Source organism: Notolabrus celidotus, chromosome 9 (assembly GCF_009762535.1).
Source record: "Notolabrus celidotus isolate fNotCel1 chromosome 9, fNotCel1.pri, whole genome shotgun sequence".
NCBI classification, from domain to species: domain Eukaryota; kingdom Metazoa; phylum Chordata; class Actinopteri; order Labriformes; family Labridae; genus Notolabrus; species Notolabrus celidotus.
The window spans coordinates 1,057,866-1,083,360 of record NC_048280.1 but is presented as its reverse complement, the minus strand read 5'-3'; the positions used below and the strand labels follow the sequence as shown (position 1 = coordinate 1,083,360).

Sequence of the window (25,495 nt, the reverse complement as noted above, 5' to 3'; positions counted from 1 at the left end):
CCCTGAAACAGACCTTAAAACAGTCTCTAAGGGTGCCCTGAAACAGACCTTATAACAGTCACTAAGGGTGCCCTGAAACAGACCTTAAAACAGTCTCTAAGGGTGCCTTGAAACAGACCTTAAAACAGTCACTAAGGGTTCCCTGAAACAGACCTTAAAACAGTCTCTAAGGGTGCCTTAAAACAGACCTTAAAGCAGTCTCTAAGGGTGCCCTGAAACAGACCTTAAAACAGTCTCTAAGGTACCCTTGAAACAGACCTTAAAACAGTCTCTAAGGGTGCCCCGAAACGGACCTTAAAACAGTCACTAAGGTTGCCTCGAAACAGACATTAAAACAGTCTAAAGGGTGCCCTGAAACAGACATTAAAACAGTCACTAAGGGTTCCCTGAAACAGACCTTAAAACAGTCTCTAAGGTTGCCCTGAAACAGACCTTAAAACAGTCTCTAAGGGTGCCTTGAAACAGACCTTAAAACAGTCTCTAAGGGTGCCCTGAAACAGACCTTAAAACAGTCACTAAGGGTGCCCTGAAACAGACCTTAAAACAGTCACTAAGGGTGCCCTGAAACAGACCTTAAAACAGTCTCTAAGGGTGCCCTGAAACAGACCTTAAAACAGTCTTTAAGGGTGCCCTGAAACAGACCTTAAAACAGATACTAAGGGTGCCCTGAAACAGACCTTAAAACAGTCTCTAAGGGTGCCCTGAAACAGACCTTAAAACAGTCACTAAGGGTGCCCTGAAACAGACCTTAAAACAGTCACTAAGGGTGCCCTGAAACAGACCTTAAAACAGTCTCTAAGGGTGCCCTGAAACAGACCTTAAAACAGTCTTTAAGGGTGCCCTGAAACAGACCTTAAAACAGTCTCTAAGGGTGCCCTGAAACAGACCTTAAAACAGTCTTTAAGGGTGCCCTGAAACAGACCTTAAAACAGTCTCTTAAGGCTGATTTATACTTCTGCGTCTCCCCTACGCAGCAGGGGCTGACGCGGACATGAGCCCCACATACTTGTGCGTCGGTGTGTCCGCGTCGCGCAGCAATTCTCCTCCGAAACTCTTGAGGGCAGTGTGGTCTCTCTGATAGCCGGTCGCCTGCTTCCGGTCCCGCTACGATCTCCGTTTACTTTTCCACAGAGATTCAGAGCGTGTTATGTTAATCTACAGCTGATACATGTTGCTGTTTATCATACAGACATGATTACATGAAGAATAGAGAGGAGGAGATGAAATACACGGCCGATGTGTGGCCGATGTCCGGGACCCCGGAAGTGCTGTGAATGCGGGAAAGACAAAGCCGTCAAGCGGACCAGTCAAAGAGCTTGCGGTCCGTGTCGGCTCTACGCGTAGTTACATTTTGGAGGAGGTGCACGTCAGCTACGTGCGTAGGCCTCTGCGTAGGTACGGGAGCTATGCGGACCTACGGCGTAGGGTATGCCGTTGATTCGACGCAGAAGTATAAATCAGCCTTAAGGGTGCCTCCTGTTAGTTTCCCAGTTTGTTCTGGTTTTCTTCATGAAGAGAAGTCTGACAGTAAAGTTTGTCTGTTAGTAAAAACACTTGTTATATTTCCTGTCAGGTTAATAAAGTTTCATATGAGGCTGATCATTAATGAGCACAGGGTTTGAAAAGAGTTGCATGGTTTCTATTTTCCCTTAAAGTAATAAATAATTTAATAATGAGGCATTTTACTGATGAATGGATCTGTGATGCTTCAGGACAGAATAAACAGAGAGCTGATTCTCTTCATGTGCAGGTGTGTGTTAAACAGGTGTGTGTTAAACAGGTGTGTGTTAAACAGGTGTGTGTTAAACAGGTGTGTGTTAAACAGGTGTGTGTTAAAAAGGTGTGTGTTAAACAGGTGTGTTAAACAGGTGTGTGTTAAACAGGTGTGTGTTAAACAGGTGTGTGTTAAACAGGTGTGTGTTAAACAGGTGTGTGTTAAACAGGTGTGTGTTAAACATGTAAACACAGAGACAGAGCTCTGTCACTGTTTATATTGATCAGAGTTATTACAGTGAACATGTGTGCAGACACAAACAGCTGTTAAAGCCGTCATCACAAACCAACGTCGCTTCACGTGACGCTCCGGAGGAGAGGACGTCTCATTTCTCTAAATACAAATCTCCTCGTTCCTCTCTCCTCTGGTTTCATTTCCTCGCATCTCTGGTGGGCGGGACTAAGACGCGAGGAAGAGACGCGAGGAAGAGACGCGAGGAAACGACGCGAGGAAACGACGCAAGGAAACGACGCAAGGAAACGAAGCGAGGATGGACGTTTAGAGCTTTGAGATGCACCCCATGTCTCAGTCTGCCTCGGGTACTGTTTCCCATAATGCACAGCACTCGTTCCGCTATTTCTTTTTCCTTCTTTTTTGACGGGAGGAAATCCATTTTTGGGTGCTGTGGAGGTTATTGATTTACATATAAACCACTTCTTAACTTTTTAAATCATAAGTGATGCTAAAGAAGCAGTTTCTCTATCGGCTTCCCCGTTGTTTACTTCTGCTTTCCGAAACTGGAAATCTAGTGACGTCTGACCCAGCATACTGCAACACAGATCCAACAGAACAGACAGACTACAGACTAAATTCAAACGCAGTATGTAGTAGGCAATACCTACTTTCTACTACATTAGTAAGTAGTATGTAGCAGGCCGTTTCGGAAACAGCCATTGTCGCAGATATGACGTTTACACTTCCAGCAGCCAATCAGAGGAAAGCACCAATTTTGATGCAGGAGTTGTTATATGTGTTATTATACTCCATCTTAAATGAGAAATTACATTCAAAGTAGGCTACGTTTGAAGTTACACACAGCTGGTGCAACAGGCTGCTGTTCTCCTCGATACTAGATAAACTCTCACTTGATCAGTCATGCTGATGTTCTGTCAGCCAGCTCTCTTTAACTTGTATCATGTTTACAGGTTTGCTGTTTTTTAACCAGAAGGACACTCAGTGATAATAACATGTTCATGTTTGATAGTTTACTTACTCTCTCCTGGAGGAGGAGGTCTCACCCTGTCATCACTGGCACACAGACCTGTAAAAAGATGACACATAAACTTTCAGCCTCATGTTTTAATGTCATCAATAATGATTTGTGTGAGAATCGTTTTAACACTTGAAACGTCTCGTTCTTACCAGCAGAAGTAACAGGACTTGAGGTGCCAGGCTTTGTTTTCTCTTGTTGTGTGCTTTGTGTTTCATTAGTGGGATCCATGAACACATCACAGCTGACATGCTCTCCATCGTGCTCCTTCACAATTTGACCCAAACGTGTCAACAGCTCTGGAAGTTCAAGGTTCATCTGCTCCACATATCTGTCCCTACACTCTCTGATCATGTCTTTGAGGGGAGAATACTGAGTATATTTGGAGCCCTGCTCTCTGGGTGATGATATCAGTATCAATGAATGATCAAATGATTGATCACTGAAGCGTTTAAGGACTCTGCAGAGTCTCAGTCTGTGTTCCTCCCTGAAGTCTTCAGGCTGTAGAACCAGCAGGAACACATGAGGTCCAGCATCAGAGAGTCTCACACAGGCTGTCACATGTTCTGTCAGTCTGTCTTCAGAGATGTGGGGACTCAGCAGATCTGGAGTGTTGATGAGAACTATGTCTTTCTCCTTTATCTGTCTTCTGACCTTCAAACAGCCGTCTGGTTCTTCCTCAGTGTTGAACTCAGTCTCTCCGAGTATAAAGTTCCCCACTGAACTCCTCTCAGACCAGCTGTTCCCCAGCAGAACCACCCTCAGCTCAGACACTGTGAAAAACAAGGATTGAAAAAAAGAGTAACTCATGTTTATTGTTTTTATTTATGACTCCATTCATTTCTAATGCTAGGGGTTTGATGATCTACTTAAAAATGTTTAAGTTAGGTATTCTAATAAACCTGGATAGAAGTTTGACTCACTGTAAGGTGGTAACCATCCCTTGCTGTTCCTGCGTCTCAGAGGAAACAGATCATCTGTGTCTGGAAGGACACAGATTAATGTTATCAGCAGTGAACATAGACTTTCATTACAGTTATTAGTAAAGATATGAACATACATCAGACACCTCTGTATTTAGAATGATAAATGTAGCGCTGAAAACGTCAGCTCATGATTAAACTGTTTCATTGACATTAGGTGTTCCAGGACTGTTTCCTGTTTCTGTCCTGTTGTAACATCTGAGTAAGAAGCTCCTCTGTTGTCTGTATAATATGGAAACAGAGAGAGGAGTGTTACCTGTTAAAGTCTGACTGGACTCACCTGCTGCTGCAGTCTCCATGACGTCACTCTGCTGTAAACATCAGAGACTGATTCAACTGGAAAAGAACAGCAGGGTTTGAGAATGAGAGAAAAAGATGAGTGTGGAGGTCAGTTTGGTTACTGAGGATAACAAACTTTATCAAGATGTATTTTTTTGTTTCATGTTGATGTGATTTTATGGTTTATGTTATTTCATGTCTTGTCATGTTTTACAGTCATGTATCCTGTATTGTGTTTGTATGCTGCTTGTTTGCCTCCCTCCCACACAGTCTCCTCTCTGACTGTCTGAATGAAATAAAATCCTGGTTCACCTTCAACTTTCTCAAATTAAACAGTGATAAACCGAGGTTCTCCTCATTGGCACAAAATCCAACATTTCAAAGCTCAACAGTTTTTCACTTACCATTATTAACTCCTCAGTTTCTCCCTCCCCCCAGGTTAGGAGTCTTGGTGTCATCCTCGACAGCACACTATCATTTCAGTCTCACATCAATAATGTCACTTGGTCTGCATATTTCCATCTATGTAACATCAATCACCTCCGCCTGTCTCTCACACCCAACAGTACTGTCGTCCTCGTTCACACCCTGGTTACATCTTACAGTCCCTCCTCTTTGGTCTCCCTCTCAAATCCACCCATGAACTCCAACTGGTCCAGAACTCTGCTGCTCGTATCATCACCAGAACTCTGTCCATTAAAGGTGACATATCATGCAAAATGGACTTTTTAATGGTTCTCTCCCTGAAATCTGTGTCCCTGTCTACAAACCCCCTGAAAAGTAAAAGACTCCATTCTGCCCCTGTTCTGATTTCTCCACCTTTCTGTAAATGTGTGCTGAAACCAGCCGTTTCAGTTTTCAGTATTTTTCATACGTCACAACGCCATCCGGTCTGTAACAGGAAGTCAGAGCTCGGAGCTTGTTCAGCCCATAGACTGTATAAAATACAACTCAACCCCTCCTCTGTTTTTCATTCCCTGCACACATGTGTGCTAACAAGGAGCTTAGGAGGGAGGCATGCTAGTTGTAGGCTGTCTTAATAAACACAAAGGTCGCTTTGACTCCCCACGTCTGCAGATTTGAAGATCTAGTGGATGATTTTTATTTATCATGGATAAGTGCTAGCGCTAGTTAGCATAGCTACATAGCTACATGTTGGTAGCTGTGTACCAAGACACACGTCAACATGCTGACAAAATAAAACAACAAGAAACACTAAATCTGTGACCAATGGTTCAGAAAGGTCCTGCTGCAGGCGCCTCTCCGTCAGGATCAGATTCTGGATCAGATTCAGAGGGTTGAAGTAACGCGGGTCTGTGAGCAGCCGTGTATATTCAGCCAACATGTAAACATTAGATCAACGTGCTGGAGAGCCGAGGCACACCCACTTCCTGAGGGGGCGTGGTCAGAGAGAAAACAGACTGTTCTGAGGAGGGCTGAAGAAGAGGGTTTTTCAGGCAGACCAGAATCTGATTTCAAAGTGTTTTTTTGAGCATAAACTTTAAAGACATGTTTTGGGGACCTCTTAGACCAATATATGTTGATGAAAAAGAGCATAATATTTCACCTTTAATCACATCACTCCTGTCCTTCAGCACCTTCATCACTTGCACCCGTTCAAAACTCGTATCGATTTCAAGATCCTGCTCCTCACCTCTAAGGCCCTCCATAACCTCGCTCCTCCATACCTCTCTGAACTTCTGCACATCAACACACGCACTCTCAGGTCTTCTTCTTCCAATAACCTCACTACACCACCCGCCCACTTAACCACCATGGAGTCCAGAGCCTTCAGCCGGTCTCCGAGAAGATTAATTTTAAATTCTGCTCAAATTGCACGCTTTGATATTTTGTCATATTGATGATTTTATTTTGACAAATCTGGGAGAGGTGACAAAAATCTTTCAATGGATTATTGTTCCTCATGTCCATAGTTGTTACCCTGAAAACGTTCAGAAAATTCTACTGTATAGTTTCTGAGAAAAATAATGTTCAATTCTGCTCAAATTGCACTCAGACGCTCATTTTCATTATTTTATTTTGAAAAATCTGGGAGAGGTGTCAAAAATATTTCAATGGATTATTGTTCCTCATGTGCTCGGCTGTCAACCTAAAATTTCTCAGCAGATATTACTGTACAGTTTTTGAGAAGAATAATGTTAAATTCTGCTCAAATTGCACTCAGACGCTTTGATATTTGACTCATTTTCATTATATTATTAAGTAAAATCTGGGAGAGGTGACAAAGATCTTTCAATGGATTATTGTTCCTCATGTATCTGGCTGTCACTCTGAAATTTCTCAGCAGATTTTACTACAGAATTTCTGTTAAAAATAATGTTCAATCTGCTCAAATTGCACTGAGACGCATTGATATTTTGCTCATTTTCTTTATTTTTATTTTGAAAAATCAGTGAGTCAATCATTTTTCTCAAAAACTATACAGTAAAATCTGCTGAGAAATTTAAGGGTGACAGCCAGATACATGAGGAACAATAATCCATTGAAAGATCTTTGTCACCTCTCCCAGATTTTTCAAAATAAAATAATGAAAATGAGTAAAATATCAAAGCGTGCAATTTGAGCAGAATTTAAAATTAATCTTATCAAAAATTTCAATCATCATAAAATATAGAGAACTAGTACTTTTTCTGTATTTTTTAAATTTCATTTTCATATTCAATAACAAATTTTGGAACTACACGGCTGAATTCCTCCTTTTTGGTCGCTCGCAGCAGCCGTACCGTAATTCTCTGTGTAGTCGCGCATTATTTTTCGAGGGGAGGCTGGCCTCCATTCAGTGTGGAGGTTATTTATAGCTCTGGATCAGAAGGAGCTGCATGAGAGATCAGCTGAGTATAAAATAAAATATAAAATGAAGAAATAAAGGAAGGGTAAAAGTAGAGACTGGACAGCCCAATGTAACACAGTAAAAGTAGATATTTTTAACATAAATGTACTTGAGTAGGAGTAAAAAGTACTCTGCAAAACAAATACTCTCAGAAGTACAATTTTTTGAAAAAACTACTCAAGTCCATGTAACGGAGTAAATGTAACTTGTTACTACACACCTCTGATGATCATCATCATACTTTATAATGCTGATAATTTTTTGTGTAAAATAATGTTCTACGTTAAATGCAAAGAAAGCTACGATCAGCCTGTTACAACACAGTCCAAATTATTTCATCAAGAGTTTAGGAGCGGGGTAAAGAAGTTCCTTTTAAGCAACATTACAGAAGCAAACACAGGACCACTTGGACCATCGGACAAATATCTTCAGCTCTCCAACAGAAGGAACCTTTCTCCAGCTACTGCGGTGAAGTGAACCGTCTTTTGCAAAACCCTGGTCAAGCCAGCCTCCCCTCGAAAAATAATGCGCGACTATACAGAGAATTACGGTACGGCTGCTGCGAGCGACCAAAATGGAGGAATGCGGACGTGTAGTTCCAAAATTTGCTATTGAATATGAAAATGAAATTTAAAAATTACAGAAAAAGTACTAGTTCTCTATATTTTAAGATGATTGAAATTTTGGAGAAAAATAATTTCAAATTCTGCTCAAATTGCACGCTTTGATATTTTTTCATATTGATCATTTTATTTAGAAAAATCTGGGAAAGGTGACAAAGATCTTTCAATGCATTTCTGTTCCCCATGTATCTGGCTGTCACCCTAAAATATTTCAGCAGATTTTACTGTATAGTTTTTGAGAAAAATAATGTTAATGTTCCTCGTCAGCCACAAACAGCTGTAAAAAATAACACAACTGGTTTTAACTCACTAAACTTAGCTTTATTAAATATCAGGTCTCTGGGAGGCAAATCTTTTTTAATAAATGATTTTATTATTAAACACAACCTTAATTTTATGTTTTTAACAGAGACTTGGTTAGACCAACATAACAGTGCAGCTGTACACATTGAATCATGCCCTCCAAACTTCTCTTTTGTGAGTGAGACTAGAACGCATAAAAAAGGAGGAGGTGTTAGTATAATTTTTAATGAGTTATTCAAATGCAAGCAGGTGTTTTATGGAAATTTCACTTCTTTTGAATATGTGGCTCTTCAGTTAAATACATCCTCTCGGTCTATATTTCTTAATATTTACAGACCACCTAAATACTGTACTGATTTCTTTGATAACCTTGTTGAACTACTGTCTCTTATCTGCACTGACTTTGATTCTGTTTTAATTGTTGGTGATTTTAACATCCATGTTGACAAACCTGAGGACAGAGTGACTGAAGAACTGTGTTATGTCCTTGACAACTTTGGACTCACTCAGCATGTGACGCAGCCCACACACAACAGGGGCCACATCCTAGACTTGGTTATCTCCAAGGGTCTAAACATTTCCAAGGTTCTGGTATCTGATGTTGCTCTCTCTGATCACTGCTGTGTTTTCTTTGAAAGTGATTTATCTGTGAACACTAATGTTCAAACTGAGGTTATCTCAAAACGTTACATTACTGAAAGTACCAGTGATATATTTATTCAGGCTTTCTCTTCCATAACCCCCCTCTCTAGGTTCTCTGCAAATGAACTTGTAGAAGATTTCACTTTAAAAATTACAAACATTATTGATTCCATTGCACCAACTAAATTAAAAGTGGTCTCCAATAAGAAAAAATCGCCTTGGAGGAATACCATGCAGGTCAAACATGAAAAAAAGGAATGTCGAAAAGCTGAGCGCAGGTGGCGTAAAACAAAGCTTCAGGTTCATTATGACATTTATAAAGAAAGACTTCACATGTTTAATCTAGAACTGAAAAAGTCAAGGCAGACCTTCTTCTCAGACATTATCTTCAAAAACAAAGATAATGCACGCGCCCTGTTTGCTACAGTCGACAGGCTAACAAACCCCCCTGTGCCAGTGGCCTCTGAACACTTATCTACCAAGGCCTGCAATGAATTTGCATTCTTCTTCACCGCCAAAATTCAGAAAATCAGACAAGCAGTCAGCACTACTGTACGAGGTACTGGGAATGTGTTATCTGTGTGTCCACCAAAAAACAACTCAATCACTATGACACAATTTAATCCAATAAATTACAAAAACCTACAAGATATAATACAGCATTTGAAATCCTCATCCTGCTGCCTTGACATTCTACTATCACCATTTTTCAAAAAGGTTTCAGACTGCATGACCTCAGATCTGCTTCAAATTGTCAACATGTCTCTTCTTACAGGTGTCTTCCCCCAGGCCATGAAAACAGCAGTAATTAAACCCCTCCTGAAGAAGAACAATTTAAATGCATCAGAAATGAACAACTATAGGCCGATATCAAACCTCCCTTTTTTAAGTAAAATTATTGAAAAAGCTGTTTTTCAACAACTGAACAATTATCTAATGATAAATGACTGTTTTGATGTCCTCCAATCAGGATTCCGATCACATCACAGCACAGAGACCGCTCTAGTCAAGGTCCTCAATGATATTCATTTAAACACAGACAACGGCAAAATCTCAGTTTTGGTATCACTTGATCTCAGTGCTGCTTTTGACACAGTTGACCACAAGATACTACTGGACAGACTTGAAAACTGGGTGGGAATCTCTGGTGCAGTACTAAATTGGCTTAAGTCCTATTTAAATGACCGGGACTATTTTGTGTCTATAGGTAAATACACATCTGAGCGGATGAAAATCGTATGTGGAGTACCTCAAGGATCCATTCTGGGGCCTCTACTATTCAACATCTACATGCTCCCCTTAGGTCAGATAATAAGAAACAACCAAATAAAATACCATAGCTATGCAGATGACACACACATTTACATCACCATATCACCAGGGGATTATAGTCCCATACAAACACTGAGTAAATGCATTGAACAAATCAATGACTGGATGAGCCAGAACTTTCTTCAGTTAAACAAAGAAAAAACTGAAATGATTGTTTTTGGAGCCAAGGAAGAAAGGTTAAAGGTTACTGCTCAGCTCCAATCTGCAATGATGAAATGTTCAAACCAAGCCAGAAACCTTGGTGTAGTCATAGACTCAGACCTTAATTTCAGCAGCCACATTAAGACAATTACAAAGTCAGCCTACTATCACCTTAAGAATATATCAAGGATTAAAGGACTCATGTCTCAGCAGGATGCAGAAAAACTCCTCCATGCATTTATCTTTAGCAGACTAGACTACTGTAACGGGGTCTTTACAGGACTCCCTAAAAAGTCCATCAGACGGCTGCAGCTCATACAGAATGCTGCTGCTCGAGTCCTAACAAGGACCAAAAAAGTAGACCACATTACTCCAGTTCTTAGATCTCTACACTGGCTTCCTGTCTGTCAGAGAATAGACTTTAAAATCCTGCTGATGGTTTATAAAGCACTGAATGGTTTAGGCCCAAAATACATTGCTGATCTGCTACTACTTTATGAACCACCTCGACCTCTGAGGTCATCAGGTACTGGTCTGCTTTCAGTTCCTAGAGTCAGAAGGAAACATGGTGAAGCAGCGTTTAGTCATTATGCACCACATATCTGGAACACACTCCCTGAAAGCTGTAGGTCTGCTCAAACTCTCACCTCTTTTAAATCAAAGATTAAGACTTTTTTATTTACCTCTGCCTTCCTATCTTAGATTATTTTAACCCACTTTAAATTAAAATTTTAATGTAATTTTTAATATATTTCTAATTTTCCTTTTCTTTTCTGTTTTATCATATTTGTCATTTTAATTATGTTCTTTTATGCTTGTCTGAATGTCTCCAATGCTTTTAATGTGTTAATGTAAAGCACATTGAGTTGCCCTCGTGTATGAAATGCGCTATACAAATAAAGCTGCCTTGCCTTGCCTTGCCTTAAATTCTGCTCAAATTGCACTGAGACGCATTGATATTTTACTCATTTTCCTTATTTTATTTTGAAAAATCTGGGAGAGGTGACAAAAATCTTTCAATGCATTATTGTTCCTCATGTATCTGGCTGTCACCCTAAAATATTTCAGCAGATTTTACTGTATAGTTTTTGAGAAAAATAATGTTAAATTCTGCTCAAATTGCACTGAGACGCTTTGATATTTTACTCATTTTTATTATTTTATTGTGAAAAATCTGGGGGAGGTGACAAACATCTTTCAATGCATTATTATTCATCATGTCCCTGGCTGTCACCCTGAATATTTTTAGCAGATTTTACTTTATAGTTTTTGAGAAAAATAATGTTAAATTCTGCTCAAATTGCACATAAATTCTCAAAAACTATACAGTAAAATCTGCTGGGAAATTTTAGAGTGACAGCCAGGGACACGGGGAACAATAATGCATTGAAAGATTTTTGTCACCTCTCCCAGATTTTTCAAAATAAAATAATGAAAATGAGTAAAATATCAAAGCGTCTCAGTGCAATTTGAGCAGAATTTACAATTAATCTTCTCAAAAATTCCAATCATTTTAAAACATAGAGAACTAGTACTTTTTCTGTAATTTTTAAATTTCATTTTCATATTCAATAACAAATTTTGGAACTACACGGCTGCATTCCTCCTTTTTGGTCGCTCGCAGCAGCCGTACCGTAATTCTCCGTATAGTCGCGCATTATTTTTCGAGGGGAGGCTGGCTGGACCACGGCCTTAAAAAAGACGGCTCACTTGACCGCAGTTCTCCAGCTGACATAGACGTTTACAGTCTCCTCACCTTTACAACATCATGATGTATAAATTGCTAAACTGATTATGAAGCACAGTGTCACTTCCTGCTCCACATCAACACAAGCCTTCACAACTTTTTATAACCAGAGCTTTATTGTGAGGTGGTGAACCTGATCACAGAGAGAGATCTTTACAGACATTAAGCATGTCTCATCTCTTTGGTGCAGCATAATTAATCAGGCTAATAAATAACTGATAATTAGAAATGTTCTGTTATGACTTCTGTTGTGAGTCTCTCACATGTAACACTGCTGCTCATTTACTCTTTATACAACATGTCTGATCAGAGGGGGAGTCTTCCTCCTCCTCTGATATCTGAAATGGCGTCCTGTAGATTATTTTCTTCCTGAATGCTCGTCACTAACTTCTCATCAGATCACCTCATTTTAAAAACATTTCAAAGATTAAAGAGTGAAAACTAAAGAGAACCTTCAGATTCAGACTAAAACACATTTAGAGCATGTATTTGATGGATTTCATCTTTTACCTCAACACGTTGAGACTGCTGAGTAAAGCCCACTACATGTCACAGATCTAAATCACATTTTAAACATCCTGCAGAGTTTATATTAACTCTACTTCCATCAACACAAACAGGTATTCTAACATTACTCTCATCATCTGGTTATTTCTCTGGATGTAGTTTTGGTCGAGTTTACTCACCAGATGAATTTCTTGCTGCGACACAAACGGTGTTAAAAGAGAAACTAACGGGTGACAAAGAGGGGGAAGAGGAAACTGTGGCTAAGGCTACATGTCTGAGAGTCATTTAGGTAGAAGAAACCCAGCAACAAGGACATGTCTGACAAACACGTGCATCAAACCCTCTTAAGATTTAAGTTTGAGTGTTGAGTTCATGAACAAGCTGATTAAAGAAGTGTTGTCTGATTTGTCTGTCAAATGTTACATACATGAACACGTATGTAAACATATATTTTAATGTATGAATGAATGTATGTAACTTATTTGTCTGGATTAAGATATATAATTAATGAACCTCTTTATTTATTGTTAAAAAAATATATTTCCTAAGTATAAAGCCTTTACAACATTTTATAACCATAGCTTTATTGTGAGGTGATGAAACTGATCACATAGACCTTTACAGAAATCAAGCATGTCTCTCTGGTGTAGCAAAATGAATCAGGCTAATAAGTAAATATTTAGAAATGGTCTGATTGATCACATTGAGACTGCCGACTATAGCCCACTACATGTCACAGATTTTAATTACATTTTTAACATCCTGTAGAGTTTATATTAACTCTACTTCCTATCAACAAAAACTCATCATCTGGTTATTTCTCTGGATGTAGTTTTGGTCGAGTTTACTCACCAGATTAATTTCTTTCTGCGACACAAACGGCGTTAAAAGAGAAACTACAAAATGAATGAGAATGGGGAAGTTTAAAAAAGAGGAAACCGCGGCTACAACACGTCTGACAGACTCATATATCAAATCCTCTATGATTTAAGTTTGAGTGTTGAGTTCATGAACAAGCTGATTAAATAAGTTGAAGTTTATTACGTTTATCTAGAATCTAAAAAGTAATACAAGTTGTGCACCAAGAGGCTTCACAGTAACAGACAGGCTTTACATAAGCAGCACAATATTCAGTTCAGAGGAAACATTATGAAACATGATACAAGATTAAAATAGAAGCATTGAATTAAATCAGAGAGACAATAATTTTAATTCTAATTATGTAAAAGATTATAAATATTTTGTTGACGAGACACTTTTCTATGAAATTAACAATGAAGTCAGTTTGAGAGAGGCAGCCTAAACACTCCCCCCCTCATACACACACCTCAGAGGTTAAAGACTGACGGGTCTGTTCAGATACATTAATACATGTTTATATTAACCTGGCCTGCCTCCAGTCCTGACTTGTCATGAATCAAAAAGGAGACCCTGAACTGTTGAGCGTCTGAAATCCTATATCAGGCAAGAATGTGAAATTACATTTCACTTTCAAACTCTAGAAACTGATCTCCTGTGTTCACACACGTTTACAGAGTGTTGTTAAAAGAAGAGATGATGTAACACAAAGGTAAACATTGTTTCATCAACATTTTACACTGCAGCCCAACTTTCTTAGAGTCTGGTTTGTATGACCTTATGTAAACCTGCTACCAGTTATATCTCTACAAAGACCCTCATTAAAAACAAGATGATCGAAAGCATGAAAAAACAGACACTTGTATAACTATCAGTTTCTATAATGATGTGTAGTTATTGCAGTGATAGCTCAGAAACACTCAAATAAGTCAAGTCTGATGAAGTGACCCACAGACATCATATTTTAATAAAGAAGAAGATTTTATGGTCATTTTCTTTTAGCCTTGACCAAAATCTTAAAAACAGAGTCTTATGTTTCATGAAAGAGTGATTTTTATATTAAGAATAAAATTCAAAAGTCGTATCCATCAAGTAGGTTATGTCTTATTTCAACAGGACAGATTATTGGTTACCTACTTACATGTGGTCATTTGGTATTTTACAGCATATAATGTTTATATAAATGTTCTAATGGATGAATTGGAGAGGTGGGTTTTAAAACCCCTGAGGTCTCTGACCTCATATTGAGGGTTTGGATTGAACTCTTAGATGACGGGCGACTTACCTGACAAGGAGAATTAACTGTACTTACCCATCAGGAACATTTGCTGCACTCACCTGGTAGTAGTCTGGAGTCTCTGCCTGTAACCAAACATGAGAGAACCATAGAGGGACTAACCATCTGGGCACGCAAAGTCTTCAGGACCAACCCCATGATTCACCTGTATGTGGTTGGTCTATGAGATGAGTTGTCTTGTCTGCAGTTTTCAGGACTTAGACTGAACTTTCAGTCTCAGCTGTGGGACTGCAGGTGTTTCTTTGAGGTGTCAGTCAGGACACAGGTGTGAAGGATTCCTTTAAGAAATAATATCAGGAGGCTTGAAGGTTAGCTGCATTAAACACATGAAGTACAGTGGAGCTTTATAGATCAGTCATTTATAGGTATATCCAAACAAAGTGCAAACATTTAAAAACTTTAATTCTATGCATTAAAAAAGGAAGAGCAATAACAAGTAAGCATTGAAGAACATGATATACCGGTGGTAGCCTTAACCTATGATCATCACCTAAAAGTACTAAAAACATCAACAATGAGAAGAGGAATGGGAGACAGAAGTAAGGTGTACATTTACACTGAGGTGAGAAGCAGTAATCAGACTGAATCTCACAAGTTTCAATTCCATTCAACAGAGAATAAGCCTTTTCAAATAGACACAGCGCCCTCTGGTGGCAGCACAGTCACTGAATGTTAGAGCACAGCAAACATCAACATTTCATCAGCTACACTGACACAACCCCTACGCTTGCAGTGATAACGTCTCAGAAATGGATTATACAAAAGCTTTGCAAAGAAAAAGAGCTGCTAAACACTTCCTGAAGAGCACTGCTGTACCCAACAATCAGACAAACAATGACCTAGCTCTGCATGAAAGAATGAATCAAACACCTCACCACACAAGCTGTCCCTCTCCTTACCTCGGGCTGACTCCCTCTGCAAAAGTTAGTCATCTGAGCACTCTGGGTCACAAAAGTTTCCTCTGGTCTCCAAAGTAGGGATGTTCTGAGGCCACGAGTTTAGACGTGTGAACGGAAATTTAAATTCTGACTGACTGACTAGTTTAAAGGAAGCAAACACTCAGAAACCAGTCAAAGTTGATATAACACCACTAAACAAGATATCACAGAGTCTGTGGGGAAATGATGTCAAACTGGTTAGCTGAGTGTGGCTAACGTTAGCAGAGCTAGCACCACCAGTTTTCAGTCCTCCTTGAAAGTTAATATCCACGTACCTGTGCCGGTCACTCGTTGCTCTGGTGGAGTGGTTATCTGTCAGTTTAACAGCCTACATACAACTTTATCTCCATTTTCTACATCAAAATACAACCAAACCATGCCGCCTCACAAGATGCCATCAGTGCTTGTTTACACTCAGGTAGTGGAGCATGTGGAGCATATTGGCAGTAGGTGTTAACCTGAGCTACAGCCTCAGCTAGGAGTGGATGGTGAGCTACAGCTAAGACAAAACATAGGACCGACATCTGGAGCCTACAATAATACAAATATTAATAATCCGTCTAACCCAATAGTAATTCTGTTATTGATCATCAAGGGTGACGACCAGGGGCGTTGCTAGGCATAAAGCTCTACTGGGGCACAGGCCCCCTACTATTTCCCCTTCCTCACTCACACACACACACACACACACACACACACACACACACACACACACACACACACACACACACACACACACACACACGCACACACACGCACACACACGCACACACTTTTTATGGCAGGTGTTTTCTCGTTCCCTCTAAAGAGATCCAGAGCTTTTTTCCAGTTAGTGAAACCAGTGCTCACAAATGTGTCATGTTTCATGTGTTTACCAAACATCCTACATGAGAAACAAAAAGCTGCATCTCTATTTACAGAATATTATAACCAGGGAAAGCTTTCAAACCATTGTGAATTTAATGATGTTTTTTTTTAACCCAAAGCAGTGCTGGGGATAGTGGGACTTCACTTGTTTAGGAATTAATGAATGTATGGGAAACACTGCGGTGGATGCAACACATTAACAACTGCGCCTAAAGTCTTTTCCTTTACTTCCGATGGCCAGTCCGCCCCTGATACTGGGGCACAGCTCATTTATACTGAGGCACGTGCCCCAGTAAAGGGGGTCTGGCGACGCCCCTGGTGACGACGTTTAATCTACAACATGAGCACAACCCTTCTCCAAAGTGACCTGTTCTGTTTCAGTCTCAGTTTGATATCTCTGTATCTCTTATCTTCCTTTTACCTGCTTACCTGAACAATCAGTTAACAACAGTCTCCATGGATTTGCTTCAAAGTGTTCGTATAAAATCTAGACCAGTTTTATGTTTCAAGCATTAAGCTGGTTACACTTTCATCTAGGGTTGCATAATTCTGAGAATTTTCAAAGTTGGAAACTTTCCATGGGAATAAACGGGAATAAACCAGGAATTTACTAAATTGAAGGTTGGCTCTTAACCCTCCTGTTATGTTGCGGGTCAAATTGACCCTTTTGAAAGTCTATTTTAGGCAGTATATGCCTTCCAAACCAGCTAAATGCAGCATAACAATCTGGGCAGCATGTGACAGAAGAGGAGTCGTGTTCATTTATCAACATCACTTCATAAAGAAAAAGAAATTCAACATTTAAAATAAAATAAACAAAAATCTATGTCATGTATTGTATTTATATTTAGGGCTTTCCAATGTACATAAAAAAAAAGTTTTAACATGAATTTTAATGAAAAACGAGTTATCCTCTTTGAACCATGACCTGTGAGAATTAAAGAACACCAATGGACCAAATCTGGATTTAAATGCTTAGTAATGGAGTTAAATATTAGATTTAAAAATGTGTATTGGGATTTTTTGGGGTTCTGACACTTTTGGGTAATTGAATATGCCCCGGGTCAAATTGACCCAGGAACATTATTGCTGTTCCAGAGAAACAAACATAACAGGAGGGTTAATAGGGAACTTAAATATAGTTGGGGAAAATATATTTTAGTATAATCCTGACTAAAAAAACCAGATTTCATGAAGTACAGTTGAATATCTCTGCTATTCCTCCATCACATGCACACAGCACACTGCTTACTGCAGGGCTATTGAGACCACGCCCCCTACAGGCACTGTGCATTCCTCCATCACATGAAGCACAGAGGATTTCTAGAATCCTGCAGAGGCTTCAGAAGCTTGAGGGAAGATGCTTTTTTATTTGCAGGTTGAATGGGACGTTTTTGGAGGGAGAGCAGCTCTTTTCATTTAACATTTTGAATGGGACTTTGTTGGGATTGCATTTTTGTTAACTTTTGAATGGGTTGGGTCGGGGGGGGATGAGAAATATTTAACTCAACATTCATGTTTTTGTTCTTCAATGAAAGAATTGATTGTTCAATAAAATATTTAACACTTGATAAAGTTCTACTTTCAATTAAATCTGATTTAATTGTATTATTTTGGATGGATGTCTGCTTATAACAAAACTAATATTTATGCTTGGATATGATACCTTTCCAATGTTCCTTTCTAGGCTAATTTTGACTATACTATGGATATTTTTGTCTATATTCAACATTGTATCCCTGATTATTATGACTGTATATCCATTAAAAATCAATAAATATATTCCCATGGAAGGTTTCCAATTTGGCATACTTCCAAAATTCCCCAGCTTAACTTCCCATGGAAATGTTCCACCCCTTTGCAACCCTACTTTCATCTCACAGACTTTTTAACTCTGTTTGAAATGAATCCCTTGTGAGTTGTTGTAGAGTTTAATGCTCACCAAGTATACATGTTTCTATTCTCCTACAATGTCTTCCAAAATAAGATGATGTGCCTCTTAGATTCTAGCTTCGTCTACCTGGAATGAAAGAGCTCAATAAGCTATAGAGAAGTGAAATCAACCTCTCTCCTGCTGTTGAAACAAATCGTTGTAATCTACTTAAACAGATAGAAATGGATCTACTTTATTTATCTGCTGGTATTTACCTCTTGCTGAGCTGATGTCACTTTGATGAACACTTCTTTATCCTGTTTCTAATGTAGTAAAAAGCTGTTGACATCACCTCAGTGGTTTGGTCCACATCACAATCTTTGAGTCTCTGGTGCCATCTTGTGGAGCCCGTGCAGACGTGACTCAGCAACCCCCAATTTAGTATCCGGTCTCCTGTAATCTGTCCTGGTGGATTTTCTCCATCTGTCAAATCAAAAAGAACACAAACACGTTCAGTTGTGTGCATGGTGGTTCTAAGTGTGATGATGAAGCTTTCAAAGGTTGACATTAGCTCTTGTAAAAGCTTCACAGCCCATATGGTGATCATGTAGAAAGTGATGTAGAGTCATTTCCAGAGGTGTGTAGTAACGAGTTACATTTACTCCGTTACATGGACTTGAGTAGTTTTTTCAAAAAATTGTACTTCTGAGAGTATTTGTTTTGCAGAGTACTTTTTACTCCTACTCAAGTACATTTATGTTAAAAATATCTACTTTTACTGTGTTACATTGGGCTGTCCAGTCTCTACTTTTACCCTTCCTTTATTTCTTCATTTTATATTTTATTTTATACTCAGCTGATCTCTCATGCAGCTCCTTCTGATCCAGAGCTATAAATAACCTCCACACTGAATGGAGGAGTAGCTCCGTCCCCTCCATGACCAGCTGAGGAGAGAGGCTGCATAATACCTGAGTCCCCTTTGGAGGAACATGTTTACCCTGTACCCAACATCCAGACTCTCTCAGAACTTCTAAATGACAAGAAGGAGCAACAGTCACATTATGAGCTGCTTACTCTGTTCTAAAAGGTGGAAATCTGGAGCTTCAACATAGAACAATTAAATCAAAGAGCATGTCATGGTGAGTAAGTGAGGTAAGCTAAGGATCATACTGGTTAATATTAAATATTAAAAGCATGTTATAGTTAGTTATCAGTGAGGTAAGCTAAGGATCATACTGGTTAATATTAAATCTTAAAAACATGTTATAGTTAGTCAGGGTTCTCACTCTTTTCCAGAGATTATTTTCCAGGACATTTCAAGGACATTTTCAGTGATGATCAAGCTGGTATGTAGTAGTAGTTCCTCATTGAGTTCCTAAATAGTCTACTATGTTCCTCTCAGTGGAAGTCTACATTGAAACACGTGCAGTCTATGGCTATCCATGAAATCATCTCTTACATGCTTAAAAATGATGGAAAATTGATTCTAGAATAATGCAACCACAGATGTAAAGCACTTTATTAGTGCAACCAAGTAACAATGATGGGCAACTCTCATCTCAGCTTTCTCTTTTCTCAAAAAATATAAAATTAGCTAATTAAAAACAAAAGAGCCAGCAAAGGAATCAGGAAGCTGCCTTACTGAAATAAATAAATAAATAATAATAATAATAATCAGAGGATCAGAGCATTAATTGACCTAAATAGAACTGAATGACAAAAATGGCCACAAATGTTGAATGGGGATGTGTTTTTTTTTTAACTTTGTCAGGTCGAACGCAGTCATGTTGGAATCATTTTCCAGGACATTTGACTTTTTCTCCCATTTTCCAGGTTTTCCAGGACACGTGGGAACCCTGGTTAGTTATCAGTGAGGTAAGCTAAGGATCATACTGGTTAATGTTAAATCTTAAAAGCATGTTATAGTTAGTTATCAGTTAGGTAAGCTAAGGATCATACTGGTTAATATTAAATCTTAAAAACATGTTATAGTTAGTTATCAGTTAGGTAAGCTAAGGATCATACTGGTTAATATTAAATCTTAAAAACATGTTATAGTTAGTTATCAGTGAGGTAAGCTAAGGATCATACTGGTTAATATTAAATCTTAAAACATGTTAGAAATGTTTTAAAGTAATCTAAACTAACTTCTAAGAGATAATGATAAAAGCAGCTCCTTCTGAAGCTCAACAGTCACCTCAGAGAGATTCTTCAGGACTGAGTTCAGGCCTTTTTAAACACTTCCAGGTTGTTTTAGTATTTTCAAGTTATGTTTTTAAGTAAGATGTACTGAAAATAAGGTAAAAGGTTAAAAAAGAAAGCTTGGAAGGCATAGATATCTGTTTGATTGTAATGTTGGAGTATTGATGTTCTGGAGTTGTGATCACATCTCAGACACAGTTTGAAGTTTCAGCTTGTTTTAAAAAATGAAAGTGGGTACATTAGTTTGAGCACAGTGCAGCTCCTCTTTCTTTAATGTTTGAAAGTAAACCATGCCTAACACCATTCATTTTGGCCTTTTCCTATTTATGTCACTTTATTAAAGGCAGTGTGCTCTTCACATTGTTATTAGCGTTTACAATACAATACAATTTGATATATGACACTACTCACAAGTTACTCACTACTTGAGTAGTTGTTGTTTTTTAGGTCCTTATTTACTCTTACTCAAGTACTTATTTCTACGAGTACTGTTACTTCTACTTGAGTAACATCATTGTAAAGTAACTTTTACTTGAGGACTGTTTCGGTTGACTCTACCCACCTCTGGTCATTTCTCAAGCAGCAGATCACAGATTGTTTGACGTCACGGACCTAGCTTGATTGTTTCCATGACTCACGTCGCTTCAGTCTCTGCCGTCCAAAGTAGTTAACTTACCAAGTCAAAGTTAGTTTAAACTTGATTTTCTGTTTCTTTCTGAAGTTCTCATTAAAAATCACTTTAAAAGCCATCTTCTGTTGTTGAACGGCAGACTAACGAGGCCGTTAGCATTCTGCTAATCAACGGTCGGCAGGTTTCAAACGGACCGGTCCATGGAGCGGGTCAGCTTCAGCCCGTTAGCCTCCAAAGCAACGTAGGGAGGGGGGGTTAGAAAGACATCCATTATAAAAACGGCCTTCTGACAGTTTACAGCTTGTTTTTAACTCTTTATCTTATTAAAGGTAAAACCATTACAACATCATCAAAACAATACCAACTCTGTGAGGCAGGTGGAGTGGCACCGACCGTCCTTACCCCCCCTCTCCTCTTCAGATGGATCCGTCCATGAAGGGTCAGAGGTCAAGGGTGAAATAATAAAGTGATATCAGAACAGAGTGAGCAGAGATGAATGAAAACACAATTAAACTGGATCATAAAGGACCAGAGGAAAGGGACTGCAAACGGACTACAGAGAGGTGATAGTTGTTCTTTTAGTGTTTGTTCTGTCAATCCTGTAAAGATATTAAACAACTCAATTCTGTTACACATTCAACTTGTACACTGTGATATATTACACAGTACTGTATAGCTGTGATTTAACATTAATTAAGACAAATTAAAATTATAATAATACTTGTATTAAACAGGGAGTGGTGCTTTGGATATAATTTATAACTCCTTCAGGAGGCTTCGTCTGTCTCAGACACGTTGGCTCTGTTTTCAGTCAGTTGACTTTTGCACAGGTTACATGAAACTACTCTGGGGTCAAATTAACATCAACATTATACAATTCTTATCTTGTTGGAATTTGAACCAAAGCACCAGTCACTATAAAAATTTACATTTATCATTTAATTAAAAATTAGTGCATAAAAATTGTCAAATTGTAGTGGAATAAAAATTCAATCACTGTATTGTACAATATAAACTGTTAGGCTGCTTCACTGTTGAAGTGGTTTGTGTGTAGAAGTCTTATCATGTGTGATACCTTCACAGTACAGACAGTAATTGTGGTTTCCTGAGATCAAAGAAATAAAGACAGAGAAAGCCCAATAAAGGTGTGTCCCAGATAAAACCCACTCCCTCTCATGGTGTCTTGTGTGCAGGTAAAGAATGAACCAGTGAGCTCTGTTCATCAGATTATTATAGAGTTTATTATATGAACATCAGTCCACACTGATTATCTTTATTCCATTTAAACTCGAAAACCATAGAGAGCGAAGTCCTCATTAACAATGACGTAGAGTGTATAAAAGAAACATTAAAATGCATGACAAGCAAATAATGGATAAATGTTAAAATAATGATGATCAATTAAAAACAGACAACAATTAAAAAGTGATGTTAACACAAAGTCAGTTGAAACAGGTGCAATCAGAGGTTAAACAGTTTAAAACTAATGATTTAAAATGACTAAAAGAAACAAATGCATTCATTTTATCAGGGAAACAGTTTCTAATGATCAAACACAGAATGTACACTTCAAGATTTATCTGAAGTTAATGTGATCAGTTTCACCAAATCAAGTCTTACTTCATGTTTAACCAAACAAAGATATAGAACTGAAAGAACAATGAAGAAATAAAGTCAAATATAGAAGATTATGAAAGTTAAAGATGAAACTATTATCATAACTGAGTGAGTTATTCAGCTTTTAAATGTTGCTGCTTCATTATAGTTTGTTAGATTTGGGTGAGAGCAGAATACACTTTGTCACAATCTGCCTGTCCAAGAGAAGTTTTAGAAACAAACATGAACTCCAGTCTTTACAAAACAAAGTGCACAGCACACTGTAAAGACACTAGTTCACTTCTTTCTGTCTCACATGTTAAGAAAACGATTCAAAGAAAACAAGATGTTGTTTCAGCTGGAGCACACTGCAGACTGTTTGAGCAGTAACCAATGAGAACAGGAAACCAGCAGAGGGCAGCAGATACACAGACACAGGGCCAGATTCAATCTCCCCTTTCAATCAGAGCTTCAAATCTGCATGTTTTCATCACCTCATGTAACAAGGTGACACTTAAACCTGGAGAAAACTCAAAACCTGCAGCTCAGTTTTTAAGACATCACCAAGCTCATTAAAGGTTGTTATGTCATATAGAGACACAGAGAAGTCATAAGTCACAACTTGACCAACACATCCTCACAAACATCCTCACCAAGAGAAGACAGGCTGTTAACTGTGATCTATGAGCTGCTAAGACAGAGCTTACATCCTCAATAGTTCACTGAGTATAACATCCTCTGTGTCTATGTTTATCAGTAATGTTTTTCAGCTTCAGATAAAACGTTCCTCTACAGATAACTGTGATGAGACAACTTCATGTCTGGAGTCAGAAACTGGTGTTAGATAAAGGTTCATTCTTTGGATTAACTTTGTTCCAGCACCACATTGATTAAGTAACCTCCTCTGAGGTCAGCTGCTTGTTTTCTCCTTAGATGTAGAGAGTCTTTAGTTTTCCTGTCACCTGTTGATTAAGCTTGAAGCATCATTACTGTTGCTTTGGTTACCTGCAGCTTCAGAGACAGCAGGTTCAAACAAATGACCATCAGGAGAAGTATTCCTGTGACCGTGATATGCTGTCCAATAAAAAACAACCACAGTATGTCTGATGCTTTTTTAGTTTCAGTTACTTGTAACCCAATAAGTTCATAAAGTAAGTCCACCATGAGTCGTCGGCTTGATTCAAAAGTTTCATCAGGTAGTCCATTTCTATTTCATGTTTGTTCTGCAGATTTTTCTTTGCCTCCTCAGTTTCCTGCTTTTTCATTTCTTCTTCCTGTTTTCTCTGCAAGTCACTGATTACTTTCAGGTTTTCCTTGTTTTTGGTCACACATTTAACAATCTCACAAATATGTTGTTGATGTTTCTTCCTCATTTGTTCTTCATTGTGGGCTTTAAGCGCCTTCAAGAGGTCATATTTCTCATCTTTGTCTTTCATTTGTTTCTCGTACTCTTCCTTCTGAGCTGCTGATTTCTTTCTGTATTTCTCTTTGAACTCATTGAACTCTTCAGCTTTCTTTCTGACTTCATCTTCATGCTTCTTTGTCAGATTCTCAATTTCTGTCTTGTGCTTCTCCTTGATGGCTTTCTTCTCTTTTTCCTCTTCTTCCTGTCTTCTCTGATCCTCTTCCTTTCTTTTCTTTTCATCATTTTCTCTTTCCTGTTCAAACTCTTCTTGAAGTTTTCTGAGTCTTGTTTGTTCCTCCTGTCGTCTCTGTTCCTCTTCTTGATTTCTTTTTTCCCACCACTCTTTTTGTTGTTTCTCCCGACTCTCTCTTTCTTCTCTCATCTTTTCTCTGCTCTCCTCCAGCTGTCTGTCAATAGTTTCTTTTTCCTCTGATTCTGACTTTATCTTTTTCTCCAAAGCTTCAAATTTTTGTTCCCACTCCTGTCGTTGAAGTTCTTCCTGTTCTTTTCTCTTCCTGTCTTCTTCTTCTCTCCTTTCCTTTTCCTTCATTCTGTCCTCTTGTTCCTTCTTTATGATTTCCTCCTTTTCTTTAAGTTCATTTTCTCTCTTTTCTCTCTCCTTTTTCATGTCTTCTTCTTGTTTTTTTATTCTTTCCTCCATTTCTTTTATTCCTTCTTCATGTTTTCTTTGAAGTTCCTCCCTCTCTCTCTTCATCTCCTCTTCTTTCTCCTTTAAGAGTCTCTCCATTTCTTTCTTTATAGCAGTTTCAGCTTCTTGCAGCATCTCATTGGTGTAGCAGCTGCCTCCATTTGTCTTCACCATTGTGTCGATCTTTGCCATCAGCTCACTGACCTGAGTTCTGTTTTGTTCGTCATAGTTATTGAACACGTGGTATCTTCCTCCACAGTCAGAGATCAGTTTCTTGAAAGAATCATCACATCCCTCTTCAGTATATTCTTCAATGGACATGTTGTCATGCTGCAGTGAATCTCCTCCAGTTAAAAGGATGATGGTGAACTTCTCAGCATGCTTCCCAAAACCTTCTTTGATCAGTTTTAATGTCTCCTTCTCCTCAGGTGTGAATCTTCCGATGTTTATCACCAACAGGAAGACATGTGGACCTGGAGCCAGAAGACTGATGCATTTTATCATCTCTTCATGAACCTCTTCATTGGACAGAGTCGTGTCAAACAGACCAGGAGTGTCGACCACAGTGACAGGACAACCGTTCACTTCACCTTCTGCTTTCTGACAGAATTTAGTGACGGATGTTTGGAAAGATTTAGCTTTAAACTCCTTTCTTCCTAGAATGGTGTTTCCTGAAGAACTCTTCCCACAGCCGGTCTTCCCGATCAGCACAATCCTGAGACCCTCTGAGCTCTGCTTCTCATCATCATCTGTAAAACATAAAATCAAAGGTTTACCTTTAAATGCT

General features: G+C 38.7%; 1 protein-coding gene and 1 long non-coding RNA gene across 10 annotated transcripts in view; one reads left to right on the top strand and one right to left on the bottom strand.

Annotated features, from left to right (window-relative positions):
• The window catches only part of LOC117819070, a 134,343-nt gene that overhangs the window by 19,749 nt on the left and 89,099 nt on the right, over nucleotides 1-25,495 (bottom strand). For 2 of the 8 annotated variants that reach the window (XM_034692279.1, XM_034692278.1), the window contains exon 7: nucleotides 2,988-3,035. In XM_034692279.1, the coding sequence (XP_034548170.1) occupies nucleotides 2,988-3,035 (48 nt within the window). Of the gene's footprint in view, nucleotides 1-2,987; nucleotides 3,036-3,136; nucleotides 3,758-3,907; nucleotides 4,054-14,189; nucleotides 14,826-18,378; nucleotides 18,709-25,495 lie in introns of those variants that run through there. The other 6 variants (XM_034692281.1, XM_034692280.1, XR_004632434.1 and 3 more) reach the window with 6 other exon arrangements.
• Nucleotides 20,858-25,491, top strand: LOC117819084. Of its 2 annotated transcripts, XR_004632448.1 has the most exons (3): nucleotides 20,858-21,299; nucleotides 21,388-21,621; nucleotides 25,137-25,491. It is a non-coding gene; the product is annotated as an uncharacterized LOC117819084 (long non-coding RNA). The 2 variants fall into 2 exon arrangements; XR_004632447.1 differs by having other exon boundaries at nucleotides 20,865-21,621.